At 30.9% G+C, this 19772-nt stretch overlaps 2 protein-coding genes across 4 annotated transcripts in view; both read right to left on the bottom strand.

Annotated features, from left to right (window-relative positions):
- Positions 1-534: 534 nt before the first annotated feature.
- On the bottom strand, positions 535-6149 carry LOC129911349 (SUMO-conjugating enzyme UBC9-B). The gene is made up of 4 exons (XM_055989116.1): positions 5827-6149; positions 5655-5738; positions 816-1078; positions 535-754 (listed from the first exon to the last, which is right to left on the bottom strand). The coding sequence occupies exons 1-4, from the start codon at positions 5890-5892 to the stop codon at positions 688-690; spliced, it is 480 nt and encodes a 159-aa protein (XP_055845091.1). The 5' UTR covers positions 5893-6149; the 3' UTR covers positions 535-687.
- Positions 6150-14502: 8353 nt separating this feature from the next.
- Positions 14503-19772, bottom strand: part of LOC129912297 (uncharacterized) — a 156310-nt gene continuing 151040 nt past the window's right edge. For all 3 annotated transcript variants that reach the window (XM_055990504.1, XM_055990502.1, XM_055990503.1), the window contains one exon: positions 14503-15560. In XM_055990504.1, coding sequence (XP_055846479.1) covers positions 14504-15560 — 1057 coding nt within the window. In that variant the 3' untranslated portion in view covers position 14503. The remainder of the gene's footprint in view (positions 15561-19772) is intronic.

The raw sequence follows: 19772 nt of genomic DNA, 5'->3' as shown, positions 1-19772 counted from the left end.
CTCAAAGATCAAGTTTAGAAGAATGTTTTGTCTTAAATTGTATTTCTAGTGTCAAGAGAAATTCAGCTTTTATCAGAAGAAAGCTTTGCAATGTATTGGCATCTTGTCATTGTCATTTAGGGCTATCCGAAATTGTTTTTCCTATCATTTCTTCATTGATATGATTATTGTTCCACAACATAAAGAAAACATCTCGCAATTTTAGTTTAAGATGATATTAATGAATCTCAATTATATTTTTTATTGGAAAGTAAAAAGCGACAAAACAATAAAACGAAACACTTTCTCTCTGACCTTACGTACAATTCAAGAAAATAGCATTTTATTCATTATAATTCTTTCAAAATGTCGAATTATACTTTTTTGATTTATCAATTAATTTATTCGAATAATTAGCCATTTTTTATGTTTTATGAAAATTATCAATTACATATTTTATGATTAAATATAAATTAATAATTTACAGATTTCCATAAAATAGGGTTGCTTTGTTTGTTGTTGTTGCTTTAGTCAGTACGATTTAAACATCAAGAATTAAGTTTATTGTATCAGTATTTTTTTTTTGTTTTGTTTATTTATATAAATTTAATATGTTTTCCTTTAAGAGTAGTGCTTTGACATTAAAGGACATTACTCCTAAAATTAAATGTATTTTTTTGAATGTTAAAATATATAATTTTGTTTTGTTTATTCGGTAGCAGCCATAGCTCTAGCTTGTGCTCGAACACGTTTCTCATATTCCAAACGATTTTGACTAAAAATTAAAGAAGAAATTGTTAAATAAGAAATAAATAATGTTTAACAATTAAACATACCAATAAATTGTATAAGCCTCAGCCTGCGCGGGATCCTTAATATTGGGCTCATTGAGTAGGTCTTGAATTCCTAGAAGAATTTGTTTGATGGTAATTGCTGGACGCCAATCTTTTTCTTCGTCCAACAGTGATAAGCAAACTGTACCGGATGGATACACATTTGGATGGAAAAGTGGCGGCTCAAATTTACACTTTGGTGGACTTGTTGGGTAATCGTCTTTAAAAATCATTCGCAGTTTGTATAAACCTCCTTCCCATGGAGTCTGAAATTAGAAAAAAAAAAAACAATTAGTTTGTGAATATAGATGCTCCTCGATCTTTAGAAGTCCTGTATATAAAATCGACCCTAAGTTGAATTTTTATGGACAACAACTCATTTGGAAGCAACACGAGCAGCATTAATAATAAACACATGCGTCTTTTGCAAAATATCTTGGGACAGAATGTGGGTTCACTATTCAAAGGAAGTCACTACTTGCAGACTTGTAGAAAAAAATATAATTTTTATGGTACATATTTCTCTTCGAGCTACATCAACTTCAGCAACGACTTTAAACTTCAATATATCCGTTTCATCGAACCTCACGAATAAAATTTTAATATTTCTGAATTATTCCGACTACAAATAATATTTCTCAAGATTAAATGAGGCTTTACTTTTGGTTTTTAGGTTCATCGATGTAGTAAATGTAGCTGATGTAGAGAAAAAGGCCCCATTTAAGACACATTTTGTGAGACAAATAAAATATGTAAGTGAAATGCAGAACATGAGCAATATTATTGCAAATTTAAAAAAAACGAATGAGGTTGCAAACACAGAAGGAGTGCGCAATTCTCCAGGTACCCTGAAACACAGAGGCAGTGATGAATTATAATATTTCATCCCATGAGGCATTATGTATTTTGTATTAAATCAACAACAAATAAACTTAACAAAACAATAAAAATATAAATTTGGATAATATTTTGTCCAAAAATTGCAAAAAGGCACCAAATTCAAGAAACAAAGTGAACTGAATTCGATCAGAAAATCTAAATGAGTGAAAAAATGCAGAACACCTAATTTCACTTTCGCCAAGTGAATGCCCAAAAAGTTAAATGCAGAACGTGAAAGTCTCAAATACATACTAATTTTCAATGAATTTCTTTTTTATGTTTAATCCAAAATACATATTTTTTTCGCAAACCCTCAACGTCAGCTGATGCTCTTACTCAAATAAACATAAACATCCGTTTTAGAATTTGGAGGGGGCTCGAGCATCTGAGCTGCCTCTAAATCTTTAAGATTTACGACAAGTTTCAGTTAATCATGTGCATTATGATGAAATCAGCTAAATAATAACATAATCTTGAAGGCTGGGAGAAGGGGGGGGGGGGGCTTGAGCCCCCCCCCCCCCCCTCAATACGTCACTGCCCCCATTATATTTTAATTTTTAATCCGGTATAATATACTAATATGTTTATTGTAATGTTTTACACTGCCCGTCACATGATTAGAAGCAATTCGCGCCAATCCCAACGCAACAAAAATTAAACAGATGTACATTATTACGATAAACATATTAGTTCAATTTTTTAAGACCTCCCTTGTCAAAAAAATATTTGTTGTTGTTTATTTTGTCATTACTTCAGAGCAGCAGCCCTGGAGGGCCAGGCTCTTTGATGACTCCAAGAGCGAGAGTTGGTTAAGCCGCTCCTTATAACCTGTGCTTTGAATACGCATGTGTAGCCCATATAAGGTCAAAGCATTTAAAGCTTTTTCGTCTTTTTTATCGATTTTATGCATATAAAACTTAATCGAATGTATGTATCTATTCCTTGTAAAAAAGAACAAAATAAGAAAATGGTAATAATGTTCTCTTAAACAGTATAACTTTTAGATGAAGAAGATGATCATAACAAAACAACAACCTGAGATGAATACGTAGAGCATTAACTCTAATTGGTTTGAAATGTTCTTTTATTTTACTTTATATACATTAGGGTGGGTCAAAAAAATTTATTTTTTTGTATATTTCGAAATATATCGATACAATAAAAATAAAAATTGCGTTTTTAATGGAATTAAAGAAGCAAAACAAAAAGGTAAAATAAGAATTTATTTTTTTGGTTTGGTACTCCAAAAAATCGATTGCTAGACACCTCTAGAATATACACACCAAATATGAACTCTTTATATTAATGGGAAGGTCCTCATTTTTTTATTAATTGACTTTTTAGCTAATTTCTTTGCATATTCTTGTAGGAAATTGAACGCTCTACAAAAAAGGCCTTATACACTTTTTTCGTTTATCTTACGGTTTAATAGATATTTGAGGTCAAAAAATCGAAAAAATCTTTAAAAATTCGTTTTTTGTTCTTAATTTCGTAACAAATTGAAAAACTATAATCATCAAACGCGCAAGACATATTCTTGTAGGAAATTGATTACTCCACAAAAAAGGTCTTATTAATTTTTTTCATTAATCTTACCATTCTAAAGATATTCGAGATCAAAGTTAAAAAAAATTATAAAAACATTTTTTACTTTTAAAAATTTTCCAGTTCACTGAAAAATTATTATTTTCAAATTAGCAAGATATATTCTTGTAGAGGCTTAAACGTTCTACAAATAATTCCTTGACATCAAATTGATTGATTGAAAAAAAAAATTAATTTCCATTTTTTTTGACCCACCCTAATATACATATGTACATAGCTATGAGTTTTTGATATTTTTTTTTTTTGCTTATTATCGATATAGTTTTACCTTTAAAATTAAATAAAAATAACACATCGATGATTAATGTATGACTCATCACAAATAAATAACTGGACAAATAAATAACTATGAACTTAAATTTTGCATTTAAGTGACGTTCGGAAATTTAATTTTTTTCAATTTATGGACCAAAAGAGATGTCAACTCTTGCTTGTACCATGATTTTTCAGGCATGTGACTAAGCATATAACTACATAATGTATACAAAAAAATAAACTTTGCAATTTGATGATTTTATCATAATCCTAATATGGTTTTTTTTTTCATAGATTTGCATAAGAATCAAGGCATTCAAATCTATTCTAAGAAATGCAACTCTGTCTCCCGAGCTAACAAGATGCTAGATGATGTTACATGGACTCATTATAATAATAATAATATAATAATAATAAAGTTTATTAGTTCGTTGAACTTTTTAACAAATACAATTTACAAATTTTTAACAATTTTTCTGTTACGTGAAAACTTAAGAATGGCTTTCAACAGAAGAATAAATTCATTCGTTAATTATATATGTATTTGGAATCATCTTTTTAACCCGCCAATGGTGACACACTGGTCTGTGAGACCGGGTGTACTAAAAATTGCGAATAACTCTACTCTCCGTTATTGTTTTTTGTTGCCGTTTGGAGTAGCTGCCATATTGCACGACCCCCACTATTACTTGATGTCAAAACTTCAAAATGAGCACAATTTGTATAAATTATTTGCTATCCCGATCCATGAGACCGTGCGTCACCCTTCATGAAAAAAAATAATTAAGGATTTTATATGAAGAAAATGGGCCTAAAAAATCGAATACTTCAGAATACCAATTTTTGTTTATTTTATTAAAGTTCCTAATGTCGAGAGACAATAAAGCCCAATTTTCATTAATAAATATTTTATTTTTTACTTAATTTCAAAAAAATGTAGTATTAAAAAACATGTTATTTTGATTGCACTAAGAAAATTTTTTTGTTAATATGTATATTAAAACAAAAGAGCTTACGTTGACTTAAACCGTTGTTTTATAGCCAAGGAGCATATATTTAGGAAAAAACATGAATTTTTAATGACACGTTCCGAAAAACCTACTGTTGAAAAACCCGGTCTGTGAGACCGGCGTCACCATTAATCAAAGTCAAATTTGCGTCACTAATGGCGGGTTAAGTAAATCATGAACGCGCCGAGACCCGAGAACTCATACTCTCGTGTGCATAGTACAAAGACGTATAACTAGTAATGAATTGGTCATACATTTTTAAAGGATAACGATTGCATTGAGTCAAGCGATGATAAGGAAAACATTCGCACTGACAGGCTGAGTAGGGAGTGCACATGACATAGAAACTGCTCTTTTAAATCAGTTCTAAATGGAATAGGAAAAACGTAAAAACCACTTTAATGTTATGAAAAATGTTTTCTTTTAAATTAGTTGCGAGTTTGATGTCATTATTTCGGTTTTTTTTTTGTTACTTAGAATTACATTTCAATGAATAAGATGGTTCTTATAAATTTCACCACAGTAATATACACAAACAAAACATATATTTTACATGCAATATGTTTTTTGCGGATAGAAACTGCAATTCAATGAATTTTTGTTTTGGAGCGCCAACACCACTGAATCTTTATTTTTCCGGAAATGCAATATATTTCATGATCATAAAAGATTAAGTTACAAAACCTACTTCAAAACTGATAACAACTTGAGAGCAGTCTAGAAAAAAATAAACTTATTAAGAAAAAAAAAAAAAACCAGCCACGCGCCTGCTCACATTTTTTGAGTCAGACAAGCAAATGTACCTAGACTTTTTCAGATTTGAGTATCCAAGGTTACTTCTTCTTAACGCATAGGTATTCAACATTCGTATTGCAACAGAAGCAACACAAAAAAAAAAAAAAAAAAAAAAAAAAAAAAACAAGAAAACCAAATTCATAAACCAGTTGCTAAAATTTTTTGCAAACAAAAAGCCTGTAAAAGATTTATAAATTCACTTTCAATTTGTATTTTGATCATTTTTTTTCATTTCTCTCCAAAACAAGAAAAAATCTGAAAAAAGACGAACACAAAAAAAAACACACATACAACTTACCCCCTTCTTTCCGGGAATAGCACATTCCCAAATCATTAAATTCAGTGTTCCATCGGGATTCTTTGTTGGTCTGGCTACAAATCCCTGTAAATTTATTAAAAACAAAGAAACCAAATTTGCAAGTTTTAAAAATGAAATAATTAAAGTAAAAAATTGTAAAAAAAAAACTCACGAATGGATGATCCTTACGCCACGCTTTCCTTTCCTCACCAAGTCGAGCCACAGCAATGCCTGACATTTTCTTTTTTTTCTATTTTTTTTTTTGTTGAAACTTTCTGTTGGATTTTTAAGTGTAATAAATAACTTCCGCAGGCAATTAAATACTTGCGGAAATAACTTTAAATAGTGTAAATTATAATTGAATTATGTTTAGTGATTAATAATACTTTGATGTTTGATTTAAAGAGCTAAATTATAATTAAAAAAAATTATTGCGAGCACGGCTTTGCACGGTTTCTTTTTCTGCAGTTTGCTCTCAAAGCAGCTGTCAAAGAATATGGCGTCAGAAAAATGGCGGGTAGTTAATATGTACAGTTGTCCTTTTCTTTTTCGCTCAGTTTTAAATAAAAAAAACTGAGTGGACATCTAGTGGGGGATAGATGAGATATGAGATTTAAGAATGAACGTATTCAGTGGATAAAAGATTAAAACGAGAATTTTAAAAACTTTTAAAGAACATTATTTTTTTTGAAAAATTATTTTCAGCACATATTTTTGCAGCGGGATGCGAATATATTTTTTTATTTTTGAATTGTGTTTAAGCTTTGTGAAGATAGTGTTGGATTCCCTTTAAGTAGATTTATTTGTGGCTCGCATTGACCAATTAGATAATAGGTCAATGGTGGCTCGATATCATTTTGTGAACATTTCGTCGCCTGAGAATTGTTTTGTCGTATACGCCAATTTTGGAATTTTGGGAAATCGCATTTTAAGGTTTGAGCTTCTATAAAAAAAAAACTGGCCGATAGATTTTTTTCAATTTTTAATAGAATATTTTGTGCGATATCTTCTTTATATTTATGTTGTCAAAATTGTCACATCTAATTTGGCTTTCAAATTATCGGGGTTTTTACCCAAAATCAGTTTGTCGTAAACGCCACCAAAATCAACTTTTTTTCCATCCCATACACGTACGACAAAGTAGGCGCACGTAGGGGGAAGTGGTCACCCTTCGTACAGTTTTTACTTATTTATTTTTAGTTATTTATTTACTCACTCCAGCTTCGAGAAAATGGACTTTATTTGTAATATGTATATTATTACACTTTACAAAAAAATTTGACACTTCTAAGTCAAAGGCTTAAATAGTTATAGCCATTTTACTGGGATTAGATTTTTGTACGAATCCTCCCCACCAGTGGGGTACCTTCGTACAGCACATGGGGTACATTCGTACAGGATATTTAAAACGTTAATTTGACTAACTTTTGGTTTGTCAAATGCCAAATTTGAGTTTTAAAACATTTAATTACTTATTAATTTTTTGAACTTGACTCAGAAAAAAACAAAAACAAATAAAAAACTCAATTTTTCACGATTCGACGATTCTGAAACAAATTATTATTTACATATATATAAAAATACCAACCTTAATTTACTATAGAATGCGAAAAACTTATTATAGAGGTTTAAATTTCATTTCAATAAAACTGTAACTCCGTGTTTTGATTGTTATCTGCTCAAGAAAATTTACTGGCGGGCATACGTATGCGTACGAATGTGCCCCATGTTTGACTGTACGAATGCTCCCCAAGCTGTACATAATGCAGAAAAATCGATTTTTGAAAAAATGTACTGAGATTTTGCAATATTTATAATTAAAACACAAATTTAACACTTTAAACAACAATTCTTCATTACTGTTTAGCCAAAAACATAGTTAACTTAAACACAACATGACATCAAATGTACATAAAAAAATTACTCAGAGCACTAAAAAACACTAAAAGTCTTGTGGCGACCGAATCCGTTACACTTAGGATTCAAAATTTATCTAGCAGCTCGGCGCCTACTATGTCTATGCACACTAGTAAGCACGTGTTTAAATACCGTTTAGTTTTTGTTTTAAGCTCACTGTACGAAGGGTGACCGTGTACGAAGGGTGACCACTTCCCCCTACGACATTCCAATACCAAGACATAAATAAAAAAGTAAATTTTCAATTTTCACAGTTCGTTTTTATTTATTAATTAAACATTTAAAAAATAGTTTCTTATTACATAGTAGTAAAATAAATAGATTAAAAACAAAGAATAAAACAATAAATATGACCATAAACATGAAAAAAAAAATAAAACAAAAAAAAATTTAACAAAAACTAAAAGCCATTCTATGACTATGAAACATGAAAGAAACAACAAATAAAACAATAAAACCGCGACTTTTTTTCACTTCAAGACAGCGCTCTTGAACCAAGCGCCGCCCGCGACCGACGGTCGACTTGTTGTTCTTTTGTGCTCGATACAAGATCAATAAGTGATAAGTGTACAGCAATAAAACAATAAAACAGCGACCTTTTTTTCGCGAAGAACAATGGCGCCTTAAAAAAATAATTTTCGACCAGCAGGTGTTTTTGCGAGCGGGTGCAATAACAAAACTCACAGCAACCCTTTTTCGCTTCGTTCACGACAGCGCGCGTGAACAAAGAGGCGACTTGTTGATCTTGTGTGATCGATACAAGAGCAATAAAACAATAAAACAGCGAAATTTTTTCACTTCACTTCGTTGAAGACAGCGCTCGTGAACGAAGCGACAAGATCAATAAGTGTACAAAAATAAAACAATAAAACCGCAACCTTTTTTCACTTCTTTTAAGACTTGTCGACTTGTTGATCTTGTGTTTTTGATAGAAGATCAACAAGTGTACACATTTATGAGCCACACCCACTTCCATATTGTGTCAGATCGGTTCTTGCAACCGAGGATGAGGTCAAGATACTTGCGGCAGGAACAAACGACAAGAACCATTAATTAAACACAACATTTGAGATGTCTCTGAAATGCACTTTTTTCTTCCTTGCACCTCTAGGAATAAAGCAAAACCTCAAGTAGCGCAGAGCTTAATGCAGCCCATAGTTTTTAAAGTCGTTGTCCCTATAGCACATGAAGTCCTTATTTTCAATAAATACTTTTCTAGTAGGTATATTATATCTGTTTATATTCTATTTCGGATATATACCTACTTTTACATACATGTAAGAAAAAACAATTTTAAAATTTCTTTCGAAATTTTCTACCTATCTGTTTTGTACGACGTACGACAAACCAATACTGAAGAAAAAAAAGCTGAAAAATACATAGAATTTTTGTCGTAAACGCCAAAAGTTGGCGCTTACGACAAACCAACGCTAATCCAATGCTTATTTTGTGGATATACGACAAAATGCACACTAATTATCTCAGTAACCGTAAACGATAGGACAAATCTGATAACAGAAATGAAAAGAGAACGTTCTAAAACCTATTACTACATATCCAGTTTAAAAAAGTGCATTTTGGCGTTTACGACAAAACAACTCTCGGGCGACGATTTATCAGGGCCAGTTGTACAAATCCTAACTAACATTTCATCTTTGGTAAAGGTATTACAGAAGCTACATTTCAGCTTTTTTTTAAACTTTAGTAAGGTTGTTAGGCATGGAAAAAGGAGAACGTTATACAAGTTTGACCTTTTATAAGAAGTTTAAACGAAGAGAAAAATTGGCAGCACTGCATACTAAATGTTCAGAAATCAGCTGACACAAAAAAAAAAATATAAAGTTGTCATATTTTTCGCTTTTGGGTTTTCTTGTGTGTTAAAAAAAAAAAAATTCAATTAACTATTAAATAAATATTTAAAATAATATTATAATCTTTGAACAACAACAACATCTTGAAGGTGCTACCACCAAGTGTTTTATGGCTAGAGTTACAGTACTGTTTCACGGATGCCAATCCGATTATCAGACTCCTTTTATTCCATTTTGTGTGTGGTGCTTGGTCTAGAACAACAATAATCATACTTGAAGGAGCTAGTAAAAATGCTAAGTCTATTCATTTGCATGTTGATAAACTAAGAAAACCTGCAATTGGGTGAGGCTAATCACGTGGGTGAGGTAGCGCAGTGCGTAGTGTACTGGCTTCTGAACTCGCTTGGTCTAGGTTCAATACTCAAGTGTGACGGAAGAAGTTTTTCAAATCAAATGGAAAAAAATTACTAGACCAAGCACCACACACAAAATGGAATAAAAGGAGTCTGATGATCGGATTGGCATCCGTGAAACAGTACTGTAACTCTAGCCATAAAACACTTGGTGGTAGCACCTTCAAGATGTTGTTGTTGTTCAAAGATTATAATGGAATTGACGGAACAAAAAGCAGTCACTGCAAAGTATGGAAACATACGAAAAAAACTGTAAATTTAAAATAATAATTGTCCTTCCAAACATCAGTTTTGATGTTTTTAAACAAATTCTAAACAATTTACGAAAAGTTGAGTTGGTAGCACAGATTTAAACCTGTTGAAAAAGTTAAGCCCAGAGAATTCTCCGGGCTTAACAGCTAAGCCCAAGGGGCTAAAGTGTTGTTGCATTTAACATGTAAATTCCTTAGCCCCGACTGCGTTTTTTTTTGTCCAGTTAAGACCGGTGGTAATAAAAAACACACCTATTATAATACAACATTCCATTAGTTTTTAGTATATCTATTTATAATAATTTTAAAAGTATATCATTTTTGTACCACACTCAGGAATCGAACTTCGTACCTACTTGGTGGCAGTTCACCACTCTACCCACTCGACCATCCTAGTATATTCATTAATGAAATCAAAAACTTAAACAGTTCAAATAGCAGAAATGTCAAAAAAAAAAAATGTCTGAGCTATATTATTCAATGTCAAAAGCAAAAAGTGTCCGAGCTAGATTATTCAATATCAAAACCAAAAATCAAATACAAAACTTATTAATTTCTGTAAAGCTCCTATAAATTCATTAAACAGGCTTATCCGAAAAACAAGCTTTCTATTCGTTTAAGTTTCTTTAACAGTATTTAAACAACTTATTAGAAGTTTTTAAACAAGTCCAAACTTCTATAAGCAGTTAAATTCTGAAGCAAGGTCAATACAAGCTGTATACAAAGTAGATCCTGCGAGATTTCAATTTACAGAAGCTGTTGTGCTAGTTGGGAACTCAATACAAGCTGTATAAACAGTAGGACCTGCGAAACTTCAATTTACAGAAGCTGTAGTTGTGTTAGTTGTAGATATTTTATCCGCGAATCAGCAACTTTTATCTTCTGAAATCGGTGGTATGGTTCCGGTTTAGCACCCGTGCAAGGTCCACATATGTAAAAATAGCCAACATCCATGCTTGAACCAAAGTTGACCCGCAGCTTATCCGCCGAAATCGGTGGGTTAGATTCCTGATCCGAGGCTGAACCACGTTTCTACAACTGGCCCTCAGTGGGTCGAGCCGCATTTATGTGTGTTGAAAGATTATAGGGGTATCCATAAAACAGCGTAAACTCTGGGTAAACCTGGTATAATGATAAATGTGTTAAACGAACTGTCAAACTCATACAAAATTTTGACATATTTATCGCTTTACCACGTTTACCAGTTTACCCAGAATTTATACCGCTTCATGAATACCCCTTAAAGGCTAGACCACACCAGTGGGTATATGGGGTAGCGGTACGGGTAATTGTATGAAACAAATTCCACATCTGAACGTTGATGTGCCAGTTTGGATTTTTGTTCATAAAATTACCCGTACCGCTACCGCATGTACCCTTTGGCGTGGCCAAAGCTTTTATGATTAAAAATTATGTCTAAAATTTAGGGAGCCACACGGAGAACAAAAAAACACCAGAAATAACTTTACTTCTATTCAATCATAATATAGTTTATCTGTAATGAACAATTCAAGACTTGTTAAGTATCGAAACACAAAATTAGCCAAGTTACAGGCATTTTCCCACAAAAAGATTAAGCCACTGCACTGTGGGCTATTCTTTCTTTTGGGATTATCTTGAAACTATAATTTTTGACCTGGTACCATCGCGATCTAAGAAAGTAGGTACTCATCAGACTGTTTTTACACTTTTGCTATACCCTAACCCGACTAACAATTTTGCTTCTGTAACGCTTTATACATGCTTCTTTTGCTTCTATAAAGCTTTATAAAAGCAAAATTGTTAGTTGGGAACACTATTGCAAAAATAAAATACAATGGTGCAAAATTTATCTGTTGTAGTTGTAGTAGTAGAAAAACAAAATTTAGTAATTTTACACCTTTTTGTTGCACCCCCGACAAACAATTTTGGTTCTATAAAGCTTTACAGATGCAACTGTTGCTTCTGTAAAGCATTATAGAAGCAAAATTGTAAGTAGGGCCGGATCGTGAAATACCCCTAATATTTTCAAAATAAAATTTACTATGCATTCTGAAAACCCTTTTTGACATAGATTTAAAAATAAAAAATATTCAAAAAACAAAAAGTGCATTTTTCGGTCTGTCAGGGTGACCAGACCCCTTAATGTTGCGTTGCTGTAATTATTTGTCTCACCTTTCGTATTTTTCAGACTCGGTGTTCTTAACGTGCTCATAACTTAAAAGCGTTCATAGAAATATTTATACACCTATTCAAACAACTCATGAGTGTCGAATTAAAAAAATTGAATTTTCGGCGATCTTCTGGAAATCATATCAATAGGTACCTTTCCCGTAAAAATTTATTAACCGACATTTCTAAAATCTGGCAGGTGGCAAAAGGTGATTGCTTTTTACTTTTGCTGGCATGGGTTCGTATCCCAACGTGTAGAAAAGTTTTGTCTTCTCGCAATATGCAAATCAACGCAATATGCAACTAGGCAGTTGTTGTTGATTCCCTAGAGGGGATATTGAAATTAGTTTTAATGGCACCAGCCATATGACCAGTATGGAAAACCTTTATTTTCGAAAACCCCACTTTTAAAATAGGTAACAATAAAATGTTTTGAACAAATACGCTGTTAAACAAAAAAATAAATAGACGGAAACCTATCACGTTTTGCAAGAATTTCCCTACTGAAAAAATATTCATCTTTTCATAAAAAAGATTATTATTAACTTTTTTATATTAGTCGTTTCGGATCTCATTGCATACAGCATTATAAAATACTTTAACGTTATGTGTTATGGCCAGATTACATTAACTAAAATTTACTACCTTCATCAAAAGTTTCTTCTCCCCTACTCTTGCATATGCGGTAAAAAAAAACAATACAAAAAGAGCACGTATACGCCATAGTGCACGTGGAAAACTTGCAGAGATAATGTGAATTACAACTTTGGTCTAGTCGAAATAAAGACTTGAACTCAATAATTGGACAAGATGTTAATCTTCTTTTAGTCAGTGATAATAAATTTACAGAAAAACAAAATCCTTTCAAATAAGAATACAAAAATTTTAAATATTTCTTCAGCCTCTGCTTATTTTGAGAATAAAAATAAAAAATACAAACCTTACAAAAAATAAATTACTTCGAGAGTTTTCGGAGATAGGTAGTGCTTATTTATAAGTGGTAAGACCCACTCATAGCTCAAATTAATTTTCTTAAGAATACTCACGCTTAAATGGTTTATGAGATTCTCAAGTTAAATAAAAATTAACTTTTTTTCTTTGAGCTATCTTTTTAGTCTTGAGTTAACTAAGAGCGAATTGAGTTAGTCCTAAAAATTAATTAAAAACTTTTCCTTAAAGATACCATTAAAAAAATTTGTGATTAAAAATGAATTAATAAAAAAATTTGCATATAAATAACTCCTAAATGATAAACAAAAAACAAACAGCAAAAAAATTTTGGCACTTTAACTTTATTTTTTTTTATATTTTTTATTAATAAATTTCTCTTAATGTAAGTTATTAAATATTTTTTCAATAATTTGTTTGCATTGTTTCTCATTATTAATATTTTGTTTTAATAAAAGAAAACTAATAAAAATTATATGAATAAGACGACAATACAATTTGTTAAATATTTTTATTTAAAATTAATCTCTTAAATAAATTGAAAAGTCTATTGATAAATTTATTTAAAAAAAAAAGAAGAAATTAACGATATACTAATTGTTAAATTATTTATATCTTGTTTTAATAAAAATTTCTATAATTAATACAAAAAAATGGATTACACTCAAATTTTTAAGATCGTCAGATATAGTTAAATGCTTAAAACTACGACTGGTTAATAGGTTGTTTTTTTTTTGTTTTATATATTTTGTTAGGACTGCGGTGCTGAACGTTTTCATTTATATTTATCTAAGGTGTACTTTATACTTTTATAGTTTATTAGTATTTTTCTTTTTATTTTTGTTCAAATTTTAAAAGTAGGATGATGATTGATTAATGGCTACGTTACATCAGATTTAATGAATACAATGTATGGCGATCGATGGGTCATATTAGAAAAAAACGAATTACAAAATCAATTATTACAACAACAACGAACAAAAAAATTAATTAAAATACAAAAATGGCAAATAATTAAGTTTTAAGTAATTTTTTTTTTTTTAACCTACAGAGCAACAGTGTAAACGATCGATTTGAAGAAAGAATTGATTCTGCTAGATCCAAGCAAGTACAAACAAACTATTATGCACAAATTCCAAAAACGAAAACTTGCCAATATCACGATAGGACTTTTATATTATTTGATTTTAGAAAACGGCTTTTGATTTTTATTTGCTAACAACGTCAAATGAAACTAAAGCCATTAAATTTTGAATTCTTCTGCTTTCGGTTTGATTTTGAATGCTTTCTTGAATCTTTGCAAAATTTCTATTCTTTTTTTTTTACGGAAATCTGTTATCCTAGACCGGAACCAATCTCTATTTCCGTCGAACTTCGATAATAGTCGAGCCCCCAACATTGCCAAAGTTACGACGTTTCTGTTCGTCAATGTACTTTGGCATTGGATCACTCCGATATTGATGGCTTTTGGTCACACTCTGTCTTTCCGAAGACTGAATTGTCTCAACACCGCGACCATCTCTTGCCGGGATAGTCTTTTTGGAGAAAGTTTGAACGGTGTCAGTGACCAAGGGGCGATTGGGATCATCTGATCGAGTCGAATACTTGTAGGTTTCCGAATAGTCTTCAGTGCTGGAGCTTCCTCGTCTGATAATTTCGACAGCTGGAGATCTAGAACCACCTCTTAAGGGAGATGCACTTGCATCTTTACCTGTTAAATGCGAATACTTGTAAACATTCCTGGACGGTGGTGAAGCAAGGTCTGGTTCATCACCGTGGAGTGTTTTGTAGAGGTCAGGTGCTTGATCCCGAAGTCCCTCAAGGAAGACATTGCGTTTGCTCTCGTTGCCGTTGGTATAATTGTTAGCTGTCGATGAGAACCTTCTCTCTCCAAGATTACTCGAGTAATGCCGATCTGTTTCGTCAATTCTTGTAAGATCCTTTTGACTTCGACTTATAAGATTGACTATAGATGGACTTTTAAGACCACTTTGCAAAGGGGCATTCTCAGGCACATAAAGATGAGGATTCGACTTGTACATGTTGCCGCTGCTGCTGCCAATTGCGCTATTATTGGAATAATTGTTTTTCGTTAACTTTTCTATGTAAATGGGACTAGGATCATTGGTGCCGTTCAAACCGTGTACATTGAAACTTTTGCTGCGATTGAGAGTCTTGTATGTTCGAGCTGGTTTGGCTGGGCCTGTATTTTGGGGTGGTTTTAATTGATTGACAATTGAAACATTAATTTTTGACGAATGATGTTGGGGTGGTTGGCTTGTTGGTGTACGATGATGGTTGTCCAATTTACGGGGTAGAGTATGTGCACTACGGTAGTCATAATTTAGATCTGGTGTTGATCCAATGCGATGGTTATTTTTTTGAAATCTTCCGAGTGTGTTTGATGTGATGTTTCTGAAATAATAACAAAAATATTTATAAATAAGCGCATGGAACTATATTTTTGTATGTGTATAAGGTTCTATTTATTACTATATTAAAAAAAAATAAAAGGTAACAAAAGTGTTTTTTAGAAAATCATTACTAATGGTACTTGTTATAGAACCGTTTTTTAAAATCAGATTTTCTCCCAAACCACTAATTTGATTTCAACGTATTTTTTTTATGCAAAAGCATTTATAATCATTTTAATATGAATTCAGAATACATTTTTATATTAGAGAAATTTAATTTTTTTTTTTCAAAAATTAAAATTTTAGAAAAAAGGACTTCGAATATTTTTCAAACTTGGGGTTTTAGGTGTTGATTAATAAATTTTTTAATTATATTATATTATATTATAATAAATTTTTTAATTTGAAACCTCCCAAAGGAACAGGGCTGTTATTATTAATGAACTCTCCTTTAGAACCTTCTTTTCTCTTTTGGACACGTATTCCATTGGCGTGAAAAAAGGTGCGACCTTAGTTCATGTCACGAGCTAAATTAAGCATAAATAAAATGCACGACTGGATCGCACGTACTTGCTCTTGCAGCTCAAAGCACTTTTATATTACTACATAGTTTACTTGTAGATTTTAAGAACTGTCTAAGTTTTAAAGAAATTTGGATCATATACGGGGAGAGCCGACATGGTGAACACATTTTTGTTCATTTTTTTTTTGTTTTTTGACTTTTTTAAGAAAAACCAAAAATGCATTTATGTTGAAATTGTATTGAATATTACGTGTGCAAATTTTAATCAAAATCGTTTGAGCCGTTTTCGAGAAAATTGCAAAAATTAAAAAAAAAATTGTGTGGGAGGTACACTTTCTAAGCGATATATGTATAACAAATAACAAAAAAAATCATGTGTGCAATTCACACGTGGTGGAAGTGAAACCTTAAAAAATCATTTTTCTTGCAAAACAAAAATAGAAAAAAATCTACCTTTTTTTTTATTGTATCAACTTTAAATCCATTTTTTTTTATATGACAACCTATATAAATTTTATATCATCTCAAAGCTTATTGTTTCAGCTCAAAATATTTATATCGGCCATATCTATACAAAACTACAAAAAGAGCTAGATTTTTTTTGAACCCAATCACTTTTTATCAAAAAAGCAAACTCTCTTCTAACACCATTAAATATATTTTTTTAAATTACAACCAATGATAAATTTGTATATCATCTGAATGCTTATTTCACCTTTAATATAACGTATCAATCATATTTCTACCATGCCTAGAAAAAAGTAAGAATTTTTTTATATTACGGTACTTCCTACACTAACTGGTGGCTGGTCATCGGCAACAGATCTCAACAGGTGTTTTTAGGTATTTTTCAAGTTTTTCAATTTAAGATTGTGTTATTTGTAGAGCACTTACCGTTATGTGTGATATATCAATTGAAAGGTAATATTAACAGCATGCTTATTAAAGTCAAATTAAATGTTTGTGTGCTCTAGATCAAAAGATATAACGTGTTTAGAAAAAGAACATCATTTTACCGTTATCTCAGGATATTGAATATGAAATTAATTGAAATGTTGCTTAATTGTCGCTTTTTCGTTTCATCTTGTTTCAAATCACTACGATATAAAGAAGTTTTCACTTCAAAAAAATCCATACAAATTAACAGTTACAAATGTGAAGATAAATCATCCATCCGTTTAGGCTGTGGAATGTGTACAGATGGATGACAAATGCACAGGCCAACGACACGGACGGAATAACTAAACCCACTTCAGATTTCTCCATCATAGTAGATAATGTTGGCTTTGATTAAAGCGAATTTTTTTGCAACGAAACCAACACTTGCTCTATATAGCAAGTAAAAAAAATGGTTAAAATTGTTTATTTTACAATACCTGGATAAAATTTTAATACAAGGAATTTCACAGATATAGGATTTTATTCACAGGGTGTTTCAGTACTAGTCCTAATGTTTCACATACCTAATATATTATATATCCCTTGAGTGAATAATTAAAATAAACTTTCTTGATTCTATATTTGTATGACAAATGAGAAGAGAATAAACCAAAATCCGTACTTCAACTTTTCATGTTTTCCATTTTTTTAATGAAATCGGCTTTTTGCCTTCAATGGAAACTGCTGAAACGCCATATTTCTTACATAAAATGACCCTCTAAAAACTGACTTTCCATACTAACCTATTTGACCTTGAAACACTCATTGCGATTTCTTAATATGTAATTTGTTAAAATGGAAATACGACTCTTTTTTTATTCACTCCTCAAATTAAGTCACATTGGACAAGTTCAGAAAATTTGGGGACAAAATATTTAGTCAAGTTCCGTGTCTCTAATTTATTAGCTGTCATACAAAATCCTTCCAATTTATGCAATTGTATTGGAGAGTTGACTGGAAAATTAAGCAAGAAAAATCTCCCTAACTTGATTAAATATTTATAGTCCCTAACGGGGTTATTCTGTATTCGAAAATTCTGTATCTGAAGAAAAAATTCTGTATGAACATAATTCTGTATTCCATTATTCTGCTTTTCTATTATTCTGTATTTCAAAATTCTGTAAATCCAAAATTCTGTTTTTCAAAATTCTGCAAATCCAATATTCTGCTTTTAAAAATTCTGTAATTCTAAATCTATACATTAAAACATGTCCCTCAAGTAAGCAGAGCAAGTACCCCAAAATTATATCAAGTGCTCCCCTACTTTTGGAAAAACTTAATGTTCTGCTAACTCGATTTAAAGTTAGCAGAGCAATTACCAGAAAATGCCTTAAACTGTTAGTAAAAAAATCGGGTTTGGTATAATATTTAGGTGCCAAACAAAAATTAAAAAAAAAATTGTTTACAAAAATATTTTTTTGTTCTGTGATTTTCGAAAAAAAATTTTTTTTTCAAATTATCTTGAATAATTAAGTGCTTAACTAATCTCAGTTAAGTACCCAATTTACTAACTTGAATTTGTTTTTTTTTTCAACTTTTTCAAAAAAATTGGACATAAATAATTGAATGTTCGACTAATTTGAATTAAGCGCTCCATTTTCCGATGAATTTTCTGCACTTTTTTCATTATCAAAACAATTTTTCTTTTATCATTTACAGAATTTTGGAATACAGAATTTTGGAATACAGAATTTTGAAATCCAGAATTTTGTGTTTACAGAATTTTAGAATACAGAATTATGAATTTACAGAATTTTAAAATACAGAATTTTGAATTTACAGAATTTTAAAATACAGAATTTTGGAATACAGAATTTTGGAATCCGAATTTTGGCCCATACAGAATTTCGACCCCAACCCGTCCCTAACGTTTCCTGAAAGTGCCCATTGCCAAATTTTATTAGTGTAGGTATCATTATATGTATTTTAAATATCTTTTGGATATGATCCTATAGGAATATCTTTGTTCTTATTATATTTAACATTCAAAAATATCTTTAAATAATGTGCCATTGGCCAAATTCCATCAAGTCCTCCCCTAATCTTCTACTAAGCAGAGGGATGTTTGATGACTTTGAACCAGCTATAGAGGGTAAAATTCAGCGTTAATACCAATCATAAAAAAATTATAAATTAATGAGACTTTTTGTAGACATATTTTTTTCGCAAGTCATTCACGGAGTAGCTTTACATTCGAATGAAATGATAGTTTGATATGTTTTATTGGTATGAATATAATGAGAACAATAATTACAAAGTTAACGATACAATTCCAAAGAATATAAAAAGAAAATAAACTGAGTGGGGCTTGAGTTATTGTTTGACTAATAATATAATTTATGGCCTATCAACAAAACGACAAGGCTTTACTTCCTACACAAGCCATTTGTCACAATCAATTAATGTCTGGAAAAGAAATAAGAAATAAGAAATAATTGATCCAAATTGAAGTTGAATACTGAACAAGTCATTTTTTGAAAAAGGCATAAACACTCAAAAACTAAATGCATCGTATGCGGATCTGATTATAATCGTTTTACATGACCTTGTTTTTAAAACAAAGTATAATTTCAAAACTCAATATTTCAGCTTTGCCTCAACAAAAATATCTTTTCTATAGAAATATTCTATATATCGTCTTCAATACAAAGTTGCTAATAATATCAATAACAAAATGCAATTTATTATGACAAACTAGATAAATAAGTCTATCTAAAGATTTAATTTTTCAAAAATCCTTCAAAATTAAAT

This window comes from Episyrphus balteatus, chromosome 2 (genome assembly GCF_945859705.1).
Source record: "Episyrphus balteatus chromosome 2, idEpiBalt1.1, whole genome shotgun sequence".
NCBI classification, from domain to species: domain Eukaryota; kingdom Metazoa; phylum Arthropoda; class Insecta; order Diptera; family Syrphidae; genus Episyrphus; species Episyrphus balteatus.
This window is presented reverse-complemented; position numbering and strand designations above follow the sequence as displayed.

Coding starts and splice junctions, on each gene's coding strand:
- LOC129911349 (XM_055989116.1), bottom strand. CDS start 5,892: ATGTCAGGCATTGCTGTGGCTCGACTTGGTGAGGAAAGGAAAGCGTGG. Junction 1,079..5,654: donor CTATTCCCGGAAAGAAGGGG/GTAAGTTGTATG, acceptor TTCTAATTTCAG/ACTCCATGGGAAGGAGGTTT. Junction 755..815: donor GAGGCTTATACAATTTATTG/GTATGTTTAATT, acceptor TTTAATTTTTAG/TCAAAATCGTTTGGAATATG.